Source organism: Rana temporaria, chromosome 10, assembly GCF_905171775.1.
Source record: "Rana temporaria chromosome 10, aRanTem1.1, whole genome shotgun sequence".
Classification (NCBI taxonomy): Eukaryota; Metazoa; Chordata; class Amphibia; order Anura; family Ranidae; genus Rana; species Rana temporaria.
In genome coordinates this window covers 24,013,237-24,029,059 of record NC_053498.1, presented here as the reverse complement: position 1 = coordinate 24,029,059, position 15,823 = coordinate 24,013,237, and the positions used below count along the sequence as shown (strand labels likewise).

Genomic DNA, 15,823 nt, shown 5'->3' with positions numbered 1-15,823 from the left:
ATGGGCACTGATGAGGTGACACTGGTGGGCACTGATGAGGCTGCACTGATAGGCAGCACTGATGGAAATTGATATGTGGCACTAATGGGCGCTGATAGGTGGCACTGAAGGGCAAAGATAGGTGGTACTGATAGGCAGTAGTGCTAGGTGGCACTGATAGGTGGCACTGATGAGGAGGCACTGATGGTCACTGATTGGCAGCACTGATAATCAGGACACAGATAATCAGTGTCAGTGTCCCTTTAACACAAGCCAGTCATCGGCTCTCTTCTTCTCTCCTCACGCTGTCAGCATGAGGAAAGAAAAGCTGGTAACCGGCTTGTGTTTACATCTGTGATCAGCTGTCATTGGACAAAGCTGATCACGTGGTAAAAAGCCGCTGTGATTGGCCCTTTCCCCCCGATCTGTGGTCAGCTGAGTCTGAAGGACTCAGGTGCGATCAAGGAAGGACGTCCATGTATGCCCTCCCGGCAAAGTAAGCCTGCGCTGTAGCTGTCTTTCGGCTATAGCACGTGCGGAAACTGGTTAAATATACCATTGAATGCATTTTGTGTACAAATACTCATTAATCCTGCCAGAAATTCAAAGTTGTCCCATTTCTTGTCCATACGTTCCGTCTTATTCCAGAGAGTCAAATTAGCCCTCCTAGTTCTTATCATGGATTAATGAACAATTACTTACTATTTATGGAGATGAAGCCAGTGGGATTGATTCAGTTGTTTAGTAAAAGAGAATTGGGCAAGGCTGACACCATTCAGTCCACAAAATGCTGTGTGTTCTCAGCCCAACAAGAAAGTAGGGGCAGATTTGATATCTGGCAAATCAACAGGTATTTGTTTATATACCTAAAAAAAAAAATCTTATGATTATTATTGATTATGATTATAATTATTATTATTATTATTATTATTATTATTATTCTATTATGATAGAATGATTACAATAAAGTCACTATATGACATTTTATTGATGTACGGCTAATGATTTAAAGCCAAATTCCAGGAATTCAGCTACTTTGTAAAAAAAAATGAAGGTACGCTATGAGTTAAAGCGGAAGTAAACCCATCGATTTAACAGTTTCAAAAAGCAGTTACATTTCTGGCATGTCGGGATTGCTAACTGTCCCATTGGTTGTGCTCTCAACCAAACGGTCAAACCATCCAATGGCTTGTGTCATAACTGATCACATGTGCAGCACCATGGCAGTTGAAGATTAAACATAGGCCAAGATATCAGCCTCCTTGGCTGAAAATGATAGGTGGGTTTACTTACACTTTAAGTCCAGTGAGGTGCATGACACCTCTTGGACATAGTTCTGGTATATCTGACAGCTTTAGAGTACTCCCGGAAGTCACCTATTGCTACAGTTTTAATAGAGCAATGCTGACCCTTCTGAGCTATGCATCTTGAACAGAAGAGAAGCTGCAGATGCTATGCCCGCCCTTCCCCTCCTTCTGTTCATTCAGAGAAGCCTAAGTGAACACATTTACAAAATACAAAGGCTTCTCTGAATGGGCTTCTCTGAATAGGCAGCAGAGAGGAAGGGTGGGCATAGCTGCTCTGTGAGCCTTTCTCCTATCTCACAGCCCCAAGTGTTTCTCGAGTTGAGAGTAATTTCCAGCAGACCAATAAACCTGTCAGATACTGTAAAAATAATAAAGATAGGCCAAGGAGATGTCATGCAGCTCATTGGACTTAATTCATACAGCAATGGATAAAGAAAGTGAAACAAGCTCTTCTGTATTCTCGCAGTGTGACTGAAGTGGTTAGCATCTCTTCCTAGCAGCACTAGGGTTGCCAGTTTGGATCCAATCGTGGTACAACCTGCCTGGAGTTTGCATGTTCTCCCTGTGCCTGTGTGAGTTTCCTCCAGGTAATCTGGTTTCTTCCCACACTCCAAAGACATGCTTGTAGGGTAATTAGTGCCTGTCTAATTTGGCCCTAGTATGAGAGATAGAGACCTTTGGTTGTAACTCCTTGAGGGCAGGAACTATTGTGAAATATGTAAATTGATGGTGCTATTGTATATACTACGTACCTGTAATAAATATATTCAAATAAGTCCCCTAAACAAGCAAATAACCTGTGCGGTGTTGGGCCCAATGCAAGGGTGGAATTTCTAAAGTGGAATTAAACCTCCACAGGAAAAAAATTCTCAGTTGGGCCCAAGGAACTTTAGCCATAATGTGCTAGTATGCACAAAATATTAGCACATTATGGCAGATGTACCTAACAAACTGTTCCCTCCAGCACTGCAGTGTCAAAGCTGCCATCTTCCTCCGATCCTGGGCTCCAAATCTTCGACCACTTGGTCCTAGCCCCTATTAGCTTTTTTAATTTAAAGGGGTTGTAAAAGTAAAAAATGTTTCCCTAAATAGCTTCCTTTCCCCTAGTGCAGTCCTCCTTCACTTACCTCATCCTTCCATTTTGCTTTTAAATGTCCTTATTTCTTCTGAGAAATCCTCACTTCCTGTTCTTCTGTCTGTAACTAACCCTTTCATGCCTAAGCCTATTTATGACATTTGGTGTTTACGAGTTAAAATCCATATTTTTGGCTAGAAAATTACTTAGAACCCCCAAATATTATATATATATTTTTAGCAGAGAATCTAGAGAATAAAATGGCGATTTTTGCAATATTTTATGTCATACGGTATTTGTGCGGCGGTGTTTTAAACACAACTTTTTGGGAAAAATGTACTTTCATGAATTTTAAAAAAATGAAAAAGTAAAATTAGCCCATTTTTTTTTGCATAATGTGAAAGATGATGTTACGCCGAGTAAATAGATACCAAGCATGTCACGCTTTATAATTGCACGCACTCGTGGAATTGCGACAAACTACGGTACCTAAAAATCTCCATAGGCGACACTTTAAACTTTTTTTACGGTTACCAGGTTAGAGTTACAGAGTAGGTCTAGTGCTAGAATTATTGCTCTTGCTCTGACGATCGCGGCGATACCTCACATGTGTGATTTGAACACCGTTTTCATATGCGGGCGCGACTTCCGTATGCGTTTTCTTTGCTGCGCAAGCTCGCGGGGAGGGGGGCGCTTTAAAAAAATGTTTTGTTTGTTTTCTTATTTATTTTTATTTTTTTTATAATATTAAATTGTGTTTTTTTTTTACATTTTGATCACTTTTATTGCTGTCACAAGGAATGTAAACATCCCTTGTGACAGTAATAGGTGGTGACAGGTACTCTTTATGGAGGGATCGGGGGTCTAAAAGACCTCCGAGCCCTCCTTTGCACTTCAAAGTATTCAGATCGCCGAAAACGGCGATTCTGAATACTGTGTACTTTTTTAAATCCGGCGCCATTGACAGCCGAGAAACCCGGAAGTGACGTCATGATGCCTCTTCCGTGATTTAAATGCGGAGACTGAATCAAAGCCGTTTTACGGCTTAGTGTCAGTCTCCGCCTGGACACAGAACGTGGCGGATGGAGGTTCGGGTCTCCCAGTGGGACGGGAGGCCCGGTCAGAGTGGCGAGAGGCGGCGGGAGGGGGGGATGTCCCCTCCGGCTCCTCCGGCATAACAACCGAGCGGCTTTTAGCCGCATCGGTTGTTATGTTTGGATAGCCGATCGCCGGCTCTAAACAACAGTACCGGGATGATGCCTGCGGCTGCAGGCATCATCCCGGTATAACCCCCCAAAGCCGAGGACGCATATATGCGTTGCGTCGGCGTCAAAGGGCTAAACACAGTAATGGGAGGCTTTCTCCCTGGTGTGGAGAAAGCCTCTTGAGGGGGGAGGGAGCGAGCAGGAGGGTCAGGATGCTATCTACTTTGCAGATAGAGAAAGGAGCTGTGTGTTAGTGGGCGTCCTGACACTCCTGCTCGCCCCCTCCCCCCTCAAGAGGCTTTCTCCACACCAGGGAGAAAGTGTTGCATTACTGTGTGGAGTTACAGACAGAAGAACAGGAAGTGAGGATTTCTCAGAAGAAATAAGGACATTTAAAAGCAAAATGGAAGGATGAGGTAAGTGAAGGAGGACTGCACTAAGGTAAAGGAAGCTATTTAGGGAAGATTGTTTTACCTTTACAACCCATTTAAGGTTAAAGCCACTTATAAATTCCTGGAGTTAGGTTTTTGGAGATTTTACCTTAAAGTGTTACTAAACCCAGGACCCTGCATTCACTATATCTGGCCTCCCGCAGTACACAGAACATCATCAGCAGTATATAGCAGTCTTGTGACTTTTATCAGTGTCTGGTTAAAGCTTATAGGAGGAGTTGTCATTCTCCTCTGACTGTCCTATGAGGTTGCATGACTTCGGACCCTCTGTCTGGACAGTGCTGATTGGCCCTGTGCTAATCACATGCACCCTCCCAAAAAGAAAAGCAAAACTCTCTAGCAAAACACACCAAACTGAGCATGTGCAGAGTGACTCCAGAGGCTCTGCCTTATCAGGAGATGGATTGGGGACTGTGGAAGATAGGGGAGGTTCCGAGATCAGATCAGATATGCAATGCAGAGGATTAATCCCTTAGGTTCCACAGTGATTATAACAAGCTTGCTTTACTGCATATACAGACTGCTTTTACTGTTGTGGGTTTAGTAACACTTTCATTTATAATCTGTCTGACAAACAGTGTCAAAATGACATAAGCACTGTACAATGAAATTGGTACTGTATATGTCCATATAAATACATGTTTACAGACATAATTGGATTGCATTTAAAGCGGAGGTTCACCCTAAAAACATGTATTTAACATTACATTCAGCCTAATTCCAACATTTACACTATGCCGTTTTTTTTTTTGCTGTACATACCGTCTTATTGTTATTTTCCACTCGGCTTCCGGGTTCTCATTCCCGCGGGAGTAGGCGTTCCTATGCAGAGGCTAGATGATTGACGCCTTGTGAAAAACTTCCCCCCGGCGCATAAGGCGCGTCCCCAGTTTTCCGAAAGTAGCCGGCTCTATACGGCGCCTGCGCAGTCAGCTCTACACGGCAGGCGAGAAAAATAGGTACAGCGCAAAAACTGATAGTGATTGATAGTGATACCTACACTTTGAACATAGGTATATATATATAAAAAACACAAACAATATAAAAAAATATATATAAATTACATATGATTATGCAAAGATGTACAGGAAATCAAAAATTCATAATAGATGAAAAACAAGTGAAATGAGTGAAGTCCAAACACATATAGTGGTAAATAATTAGAAAATCCAAAGAATGAAAAATCCAATGTGAATCAAGTGAATTGCTGATATAATATTCAAGATGTGACATCAGAAATAATCCAAACGATCTATCCACCAGAAAACACCCAAGTGGTAAAGTGTTGTAGTCTGCTTACCGAAGCTAATGACCACTACAGCGGTCAGTATGGGCACAGGATATTTTTATAGTCTCCCAGCGAGACTGAGGGGTATCCGGTTCCTAGATCCTAGGCAGTGGCGTCACTAGGGTTGGTGTCACCTGGTGCGCTAAAATATGGTGTCACCCCCCCCCCCCCAATAAATCCCTTCTTCTTTCTCTCCATTTTTCTTTGTCCCCTCCTCCCACCTCTCTTTCTCCAGGACCGGAATTCACATCTCAGGAGCCTATCGGCACTGGACTCTGAAGCGCCTCCCTCCCCTAAACAGCGTTGCCTGCCCCCTACAACTTTTTTTATACACTGAGAAAACATGAAAAATATACTAACAGAATGCATTTCTTTGAGAACCTGAAAAGACAGCGTGCTGCCTGACATTTTGGAGAACAAAATTTACATTATATACACTACAAAGTATGATGCACCAAACTGTTAATCATATTGCCCCCTAGCAGCCTGCAATGCAGAGTGGCTGGAGTGTCAAATTGCTCCGGCTGCTCTTTGATGTCATGCTGATTTAGTGGGAATTTGCCCTAAAAGGGAAAGAGGGGGTGGAAGGTTGGAGACAGAAGGGGGGAGAGAGAGAGGAGGGTGGGGGGTGATAGAGAGGGGGATGAGAGAGAGAAAGGGTGGGGGTGGGACAGAGATGGAGGGGGGGTGAGACAGAGATGGAGGAGGTGGGGGTGAGACAGAGATGGAGGGGGTGTGGTGAGAGATGGATTGGGTGGGGGTGAGACAGCGATGGAGGAGGTGGGGGTGAGACAGAGATGGAGGGGGTGGGGTGAGACAGAGATGGAGGGGGTGGGGGTGAGACAGAGATGGAGGGGGTGAGACAGAGATGGTGAGGGTGAGACAGAGATGGTGGGGGTGAGACAGAGATGGAGGGGGTGGTGGTGAGACAGAGATGGAGGGGGTGAGACAGAGATGGAGGGGGTGGGGGTGAGACAGAGATGGAGGGGGTGGGGTGAGACAGAGATGGAGGGGGTGGGGGGTGAGACATTCTTCTCACTTGTGCCACAGTGGATACCCCCCCCCCACACCTGTTCCTATTATACCTGCCGCGGCCAGCGTTGGGCACCCCCGCACCTGTTGTTACTATTATGCGGTGGACTCGGTGGCCCCCCCGCACCTGTTTCTATGCCGCGCGGCGCGCCCGACGTCTGGAGACAGAGTGGGGACTGATGTGGATGTGGGCAGCAGGTCACGGGTGCAGCAGGTCTCCCGCGCGGAGAAACTGAAAGTACTGTGTGTGATGTCACATCATCACACAGTGCAGTGTGACAGCAGGCACACAGGCTGAGCTCTGCTGAGGCTCGCAGGTGGCTGGCTCAGTAGGGGAGCGGAGGAAGACACACACGCGGCGGCGCTGGGCATTTAAAAAAAAAAATCTAAAAAAAAATATTTAAAAAAAATTCCTCAATGTCGGGATGGTGTCACCCCTCTAGCGGGTGTCACCCGGGTGCGGACCGTGATGGCGTCGGGACGCAAGCCACACGTCTCACACAACAAGCAGGGACAGCGGGAGGATTCGAGGAGAAGACGCCGAGATCAGCCGTTCTTATAGGCGGATGCCTTGTTTCATATGCATGCATTGTCAGCCCAAATGTAAGTGCAATACTTTTTAAAATAAATATCACTGTTGAAGCAATATTACGCTATGGGGATTCTATTTTTTCTCCCTTCTGAGATACTTCTGAAGGTATCACCTAGGATCTAGGAACCGGATACCCCTCAGTCTCGCTGGGAGACTATAAAAATATCCTGTGCCCATACTGACCGCTGTAGTGGTCATTAGCTTCGGTAAGCAGACTACAACACTTTACCACTTGGGTGTTTTCTGGTGGATAGATGGTTTGGATTATTTCTGATGTCACATCTTGAATATTATATCAGAAATTCACTTGATTCACATTGGATTTTTCATTCTTTGGATTTTCTAATTATTTACCACTATATGTGTCATTTCACTTGTTTTTCATCTATTATGAATTTTTGATTTCCTGTACATCTGGAATCTTTGCATAATCATATGTAATTTATATATATTTTTTTATATTGTTTGTGTTTTTTATATATATACCTATGTTCAAAGTGTAGGTATCACTATCAATCACTATCAGTTTTTGCGCTGTACCTATTTTTCTCACTTGTCCTTTAATTCGTATCTACAATGTTTGGTACTTGACAGCATTTACACTTATTTTTTCTGCGCAGTGTTTTTTTCTATTAGAAATTTATTTTCTTTGAAAACGTTTTTTCCTCTACACGGCAGGCGCAGGCATCGTATAGCCACGTATAGAGCCGACTAGCAGTTCAGGTACTTTCGAAAATCTGGTGACGCGCCTTATGCGCCGGGGGGGGGGGGGGAAGTTTTTCACAAGGCGTCAATCATCTAGCCTCTGCATAGGAACGCCTACTTCCGCGGGAGTGAGAACCCCGGAAGCCGGGTGGAAAATAACAATAAGACGGTATGTACAGCAAAAAAAAAAAAAAGCATAGTGTAAATGTTGGAATTATGCTGAATGGAATGTTAAATACATGTTTTTAGGGTGAACCTCCGCTTTAAGTAAAAAAAGTGGAGCTGAGCTTTAATCTTATCATTCTTTTTCTCTTTTCATAGTATAAAATCTTCATCTTTGTTTTCGAAAATTGAAGAATCTATCCATGGCATATCCAATAACCAATGTGACTCTTCTAACTGGAACCATTATCACCAGTATCACCAACAGTGTAAATGGCACTGAAAAAGGAGTACAACGCATACAGCCAATTGTTCAGGAAATCTCCATTGTGGCCTACATCGTGGCCTTTTTGCTGGGTACCACAGGGAATGGTTTGGTCATCTTTTTCACCACCTTCAGAATGAAGAAGACTGTCAGTGTTGTGTGGTTCCTCAACTTAGCCATAGCTGACTTTAGCTTCACTTTTTTGCTGATCCTCAGAATTGTCCGTCTAGCCATGGATCACCACTGGCCCTTTGGTAGATTCATGTGCATTCTAAATAGTGCTATTTTCTACATCAATCAGATTGCTAGTCTCTTCTTGATCACCGTCATCAGCATTGATCGCCTCGTCTCGGTAAAGTTCCCTGTTTGGTGCCAGAATCATCGAACTCCGAGACTGGCCTCCATTGTCACCTTGGTAGTTTGGGTCCTAGCATTCATTTTAAGCTTACCGTATTCAATGTTTAAGGACACAACTAAAGTTGAAAATGTTGTTTATTGTCTAAGCAACTATTTCAGTGATAAAGATGTGGCGAGAAATTATGGTGTGACTATAACCAGATTCGTTGGCGGATTTGTCCTTCCTCTCACTGTAATCGTCTTATGTTATACAGTGATTCTGTCGCACATCCGGAGAAAATACATGACCAAGGCTAGAAAACCACTTAAAATAATAGCCGCTGTAATCATTTCATTCTTTGTCTGCTGGTTTCCCTACCATGTCTTCTCTCTTCTCAGACTGTCTATAAAGTATAGAGGCAAAGAACATTTTAAGAATGTAGTGCGCATTGGAATGCAATATTGTAAAATTTTAGCCATCATGCACAGTTGCGTTAATCCTGTTCTCTATGTCTTCGTGGGTCGGGATTTCAAAGAAAAGTTCCGGAGCTCCATCCTGTCAATATTTGAACATTCTTTTTTGGAGGAAACGGTCCAAACAATTTCCAAGCGTTTAGACCAAGTCAACTTATGAGTCTCCGCTACTGCCAATTGAAACCACAATTCCAAAAGAATATTTAGCGCACCCCTTAATGATCAACAAGTGTAAAGAGATCCCTCACCCCTCACAGCCTGGCACACCACATCTTCGCAGAACACTTGAGTCAGAAGAACAGTCCAATGCTTTATTTTTATGTTTTATTGAGGGGCATAAACTTGGATAGGGATTAGGGTATTATGGGATGACCACTTGATCGAACAGTAGAATTATTCACAAACACAAACTATATACAGTCTGTATACACATTTCTCATTTTAGCTACAGCCCGTGGCTGCTGGTGCTCAAAATTTTGGGGGGTTGGGGGTAGGTTTTAAAAACTAACATCCCCCAGGGAGAGACGAATGGCAGAAAGCACCCAGCCAGCAACCCAGGGGGAGACAAGCAGCAGCGATAACCCGCCACCCCCCTTGCCGCGGAAGCAAAATGGTGGTGATAACCCGCCATCCAGCCACCCCCCTCCGCTGGAGACAAATGGCGGCAATAACCCGCCACCCCTCCGTGGAGGGGGGGAAGACACTGTAAATGTGCATTATCTTGCCGTAGAGGGAGGGAAGAGCTGGGCCGCTTTGGCGAGCATACAGTTGGGCATCCTCCTCATTGCTGCACAGGAACAGGATGTGTGTCCTGAGACATGATTGGCCAGTAAGTCTTATGACTGCCTGGCCAATAGGGGCTTTCTGATTGGTGAAAAGGAAGATCAGTGTGTCACTAGTGAATATTCATTCACTATTGCCACACAAGTGGGGGTGCTCGGGGCACAGTGCCCTGTGCCCCAAGCCCACCCTTTTTTGAAGCCTATTAGAGCCTCTGGCTCTAACATGTGCTTCAGAAAAAACACCCCCCCCCCATTGGAATCCATTGTCTGGCACCCTGTATGTAGATCAGGGTGTCGGAAGCATGGATAGGGGGGCGGTGCCCCTGTGCCCCTTATGGAGCGGCCGCCACTGCCTCCAGCACAATCTTGCTTGTAGAGCTACATCCCCAGGACCATCTGCCAGTCTATCTATCTGTATAGTCTATTAAAGGCTCAGTTGGACCTGTTGTGTAGCAAAAAGTGCTAGTGACCACCTGTCATTCTCCTGTGGCTACTGATCCTGGCATCATATCTTCAGGCTCTGCCAGCCACCTGGCTTCAGCTGTCTCTTTCACTAGCCCTCCCGGCTAAGACTTTACAGTCCTCCGAGACTGAATCTGCATCCATCCCAGACTGCTTGCAACCAGTCCCTGCAGGCATGCCTCTTAGTTCTCTGACTGTACACTCACCAGCCCTTCTGGCTGTCTTCCTCCCTGGATATTTGCCCAGCAGTATACTCCTGCTGCCCTCCACTTGCTCCCATGCCTCTGGTAAGTATACATCTGTGTGTCATGAAGAGGGTCCCTTCCGCATCGAAGCCCGAGGTCACCCACCCAGACTAGGGGGCCCCCTCAAGGGTCACCGACAGCCTAACACTCCATCTACAGCTTATACCTGAACACCACTGCCCCAGCTGAGTGCCCCCTGCCAACCCATCTGTTGGGAATAGGTTAGGGCCCTCATGAATACTCCAGGCAGCTCATCCTCTCCTTCACTCCCATTCTTCTAGAATCTTCTACCAGTTTCTAGAAGTATAGGGAGGTCTCAGAGATGCTGCCTGTGAGTCATCCAGACCTCCCAGAGTCACTCAAATCCTGACCAGGATCACCAAAACAGCACAGGCTTACTGTTAGCCAAGCCTGACAATTTACCTATACTAACAAAAAACAATCTACTTCTAGCACTTCTAGAGGGTGCTACAGATACATCACCAAGACCTGGTCAGAGTTGTTATGAAGGGCTTAAAACAATCATAATTGTTTTTCTATCATTATTCCCAAGACTGCATTCCACTAAAACAAAATATTGAGAGGCCCAACAAATATATTGATTTCACTTATTCAACACTGATTGTGTTGCAGTTCAAGACCATACCTGAGTATAAAAAAAAAAACTATTCTACCAATGAATAAATTGGATGACAAAGACTGGGAACAAAACATTTAGACAGGTCACAATCATATTTCATGAAAAAAATCATATATCGGTAGCAGGGCCAGGACTAGGGGTGGGCAAGAGGGACGACTGCCCTGGGCACTGTGGTATCATGTGTGGTGCGGGGCCACCACAAGGAGATTGAGGGAGTGAATTTGTTTTGGGAGGGGGAATTTAGGGGACAGCAGGAAGTAAGAATTGTTCTAGGAGGGGAAATTTGGGGAGATGTGCTAAGACTGGTGATTTTAGAGCTATTTGTGTTAAGAGGGGAATGGGGAGAGGTTTTGTGCTAGGAGTAAGGATTTGGGGGTTTGTGCTAGAAAAGGTTGTTTTTTTTTGGGAGAGGGGATTTGTTAGTAGGGATGATTGTGAGGCTTTTGAGGGAAATTTGGGGCGGTAGCAAGGCTGGGACAAGGGGTGAGAAGTAGGGTATTGTGGTATCATGTGAGGTGTGAGGGCACCATAAGGAGATTGGAGGAGGGATTTGCATTGGGGAGGGGAACTTAGGGGGGTTGCAGGAGGTAATTATTGTTCCAGACATTGTTTTGCTAATAAAGGTAATATGGTGTGAGCTAGGAGTGGAACATGTTTTATGGGAGGGGGATTTGTGCTAGTAGGGATGATTGGGGGCTTTTGTGCCTGGAGGGGGGATGTGGGAGGGGGGAGAGGGATTTGTGCTAGGATGGGGGATTGGGGAGGGAAATTTGTGCTGGGAGGGGGATTTGGAGTGGGGGGGCAACTTGTGTTCAGAGGAGAGATTTGAGGGGTAGGGGATTTGTGCTAGGAAGAGGGATTTTTTCTGGGCGGGGAGGGAGATTTGGAATGTGCTGGGAGTATATGCGTAATGAGAGGATTTGAGCTAAGCATGCAGATTAGCGCTCAATTTTTTGGGGATGGGATTTTTGCTGACACGTAATGCTCATACATCTTGGGAGGGGGGCACAGTTTGGCATATTTGCCCAGTGCTCTAGATTGCTTTGTCCCAGCACCGAGCAGTAGTAAACCACAAAAAAATGTTTTTGCCCCTGCAGGATAATGTCATAATGTGCTAGTATGCATCGCATACTATGGTTCCCCATTGACAATGTCACGTATGACGAAACACGTCTGGTGGAGGGTACGTGCTGACAACACCACGCTGTTTCGTAGGAGGATGGGCTACCGATTGTTTTGCCGGCCGGCTTTGATTTTATAATGTTAACTTTTATTGCATCTATGTAAGTGCAATGCTTCCTTTTTTATTAAAACCTATTAGACTGTATTACGCTATGGTCAGTCTTTTTTTTTCTGGGTCATTTGCTGGGTTCATGGTGACGGACTCTATAGAAGGTGACAGGGGGAGAACTGCAAGCCATCCAGCCTGTGTTACTGAGGCATTGTTACTTGATCATCATTGCAAGCTAAAGGCATTGGCAGGGTTATAGCCACATGCCTTTTGTGCTTGCCATCCGGTAAGCAGGTCTTTCTTAAAGCGGAGGTTCCACGGTACCTCTTTTTTTTATTTTAGGTGCATTTAATGGGGTTACAGATACCAACTTGGTACTCACTTGATAACCGATAAGAACCATCCCCTTTGTTTTTTTGTTGTAAATATAAACTTATAAAAAACGATCCTGGTCTTTTGCATTTTGCTTGTGGGCATTGTGAAGCACATAAGCACTGACTTCCGGGAAGCGGTGAATGCTAGTCTCCCAGCATTCACCGCTGTATCTCGCGCATGAGCTGTGTGAGCTGTGTTCCAGGTTGCCATCACAACGGGTGTCGTCATTCGAAGTACACGCCCCGTTGTAAGTGGCTTTGACACAATGCAAACATCAGCGACGGCTCAGATGCCCTTATTTAAAATGTCGGATTTAGATCCGCCTTCGTCATGTGACCGGCTTGACAAGTGAAATAGTGCAAGATTACGATGGTTGGCGTTCCACATTGTCTCCTGTCAATCATTACACTGAGCTCCCAGCACACACTGGGGCGCCAGGGAATGGGAGAGATACACCCACTCCCATGGGAGGAATACCCGGAAGTCGCAATTAAAACGTCTGATTCGCGGTAAATGCATCCAAACGAAAAAAATAAACAGCCATATGTATAAGCGTCTGCTCCAAAGATCTTGTTAACCTAATGTGTGTATTGTTGGTGAACCTCTGCTTTAAGGTGGTGGGGCACTTTTTTGTTTGAAGTCACTTTGGCACCAGTGAGAAGAGGATTCACTTCCCCAACATGGAATATTAATATGCCATTCTCTGAATTGATTGGGACTTTGTAGCGCAGCTTCTCTTTTTTATTCTATTATGAAAGAATGAGGCCTTGTACACACGAGGAGACATGTCCGTTTTCATCGGACATGTCTGCTGGGAGCTTTTGGTCTGATGTGTGTACACACCATCAGACCAAAATCCCTGCGGACAGAGAACGCGGTGACATAGAAGACACCGACGTTCTCTAACACGGAAGTTCAATGCTTCCACGCATGCGTCAAATCAATTAGACGCATGTGCAGGATTTCGGGCCGCTGGTTATACGTCATAGCCAGCGGACATGTCCGATGAGTCGTACTAACCATCGGACATGTCTGACGGACAGGTTTCCAGCGGACAAGTTTCTAAGCATGCTAAGAAACTTTTGTCCGCTGTAAACCTGTCCGCTAGGCCAGGAAACCTGTCCGCTAGGCCGTACACACGGTCGGACATGTCCACGGAAACTGGTCCGCGGACCAGTTTCAGCGGACATGTTCGGTCGTGTGTATGGGGCCTTACTTTAGGGCTAAGCCCTCCAAGTGGTGTGCTGTCACAGGGCTTCCATCTTAACCCGGTCTTTTTTCCAGGTTCACATGCTCCAGGCGTTTGAATAGCTGTGCCGCGATGACGTCACTCCGCCGCATACACGTGGGTGTCACGGACACGGCACAGTTCTCTCAATGGAAAGCATGAAAGCGCAGTGCACATTTGCTAGTGACATCACCGACTGCTACACACGTAAATATCTCCTAAACGGTGCGCGTTTAGGAGATATTTGCTGTACCTTATTATAGGCTTACCTGCCAGATAGCAAGCAAATGAGCTGCAAGTTTGAAAATTACTTGCTAAGCTGTTGCTAGACTTGCCAGGCTTCACAAGTTTGTTGCAGAATTGCAGCAAGTCCACATTGCATGACTCTAGATCAATTTTCTTTGCAAACATTCTGCAAGTTCTGGTTCAGTTATGTTGTGCAATAGTCCTCCCACCACAGGGGTCACTGTGGCTGAATTGTCATGCTGTAGACTTGCAGAGCCCTTGCTGTAGACTCACCACTGCAATTTTGCTCTTGCTAAAGACTTGCCACGTAATTCTGCTACAAATTGGAAAAGTGTCAACTAGAACTTGTGCTTCAAGTGCTCTGCAAGTGCACAACTTACCAGTGAAAATGTGCAGCAAGCTAACAGACTTACAATTCAACACCGCCACAAATTTGTGTCAACTGGCAAGTTATCCTTGCTACCTGGGCTGTAGGCAGGGGTCAAGTCCTGAGGAAAAAAGTGTGGGAACTCCCACCCAAGATCCACCCCCCACCAAAAAAAATAAAAAATGATACGCTCATATGCATAATTACTAAACCGCATTTTTTTTTTTTCGATCCTTTCGAAATTTAAGCAAGTTCTTTCTAAATCCCGCAAAAACTTGCGACAGACCTCCACAATGTCTCCTGGGAACAATGACAAAAGCTCCCAGGAGACATTGCGGCATTGAGGAATTGTTTTTACACTACCTGATGAATCCATATACAGGAAGCAGCCAGTAACATAAAGGATTACTAAGGTTCGCCTGCCCATGACAGTGACTGGAGCTGGGCATCACCGCTTAGTGAAGGATTGGCTCGGGCGGCTTGGCTGCTCTCGGCTGCTCTAGTCCTGCAAAGGGAACTGCGTTCCTGCTGTGAAAAAAGTGCAGGAACTCCGTTCCCACGCGTTCCCGCAGGACTTGAGCCCTGGCTGTAGGTATAAATAAAAAGTGGATTTTACTACTGCTTTAAGATCTTTTAAAACATAAAAGAAAAAAAAGAAAAATCTCATAAAGTATAATTAACCTCCCTGGCGGTATGATTATTTCAGAAAAAAGGTGCTGAAAGCGGTACCATTATTTGCAAGGAAATTTGGCGTTTTATACTGTAGGCCTGTAATTTTTAGGAATAACTCACTTAAATCTGACCAAACAAGAGACTAGTAGGCATCCCGGGTATGACATTTTTTTAAAAACAAAATTATAAATTATAATATAATAAATAATTATAAATGATTATAACAAGTAATATTATAATTATAATAAAAAATTATTCAATAATGTAATCAACTCAAAATCACAGAAATTTGCTCAGTTGCAGAATTGTCGCTGTCATTACTTTTATTTTTTATGACGAATTTCCCCACAAATCGATATCGCACAATTCTGCACGTGATTATAATTTATTATCTCTGTTTTCTAGCTTCTCTAAAACCATTTTTGACATAAAGTGACACTTTTGGTTGCTATGGACAATCTCCAGTTTGCAGGCAGAAAGAACAGTTTTTATTATATAAAAGTACATTTAGGACACTGGGCAGACCACTAGGGACAAGGGGGGTGTGTATTTTTTTACATACAGTACTGTAATCTATAAGATTACAGCATACTGTATGTAATGTGTTTGTTTACGTTTTTGAATTTGGCGCCGTTCTCCGCTCCCGTGCGTCGTAACGTCGCAGGGAACGGAGATCGGCGGCACAGGAGGACACTGTGTGAAT

General features: G+C 44.8%; 1 protein-coding gene across 1 annotated transcript; it reads left to right on the top strand.

The window, feature by feature from the left end:
• Window positions 1–7,968: 7,968 nt before the first annotated feature.
• On the top strand, window positions 7,969–9,342 carry LOC120916036 (chemokine-like receptor 1). The gene has a single exon (XM_040326884.1). The coding sequence runs from the start codon at window positions 8,001–8,003 to the stop codon at window positions 9,030–9,032; it is 1,032 nt and encodes a 343-aa protein (XP_040182818.1). The 5' UTR covers window positions 7,969–8,000; the 3' UTR covers window positions 9,033–9,342.
• The last annotated feature ends 6,481 nt before the right edge of the window (window positions 9,343–15,823 follow it).

Excerpts from the sequence above, each read along its gene's own strand:
- LOC120916036 (XM_040326884.1), top strand. The coding sequence starts at position 8,001 with ATGGCATATCCAATAACCAATGTGACTCTTCTAACTGGAACCATTATC.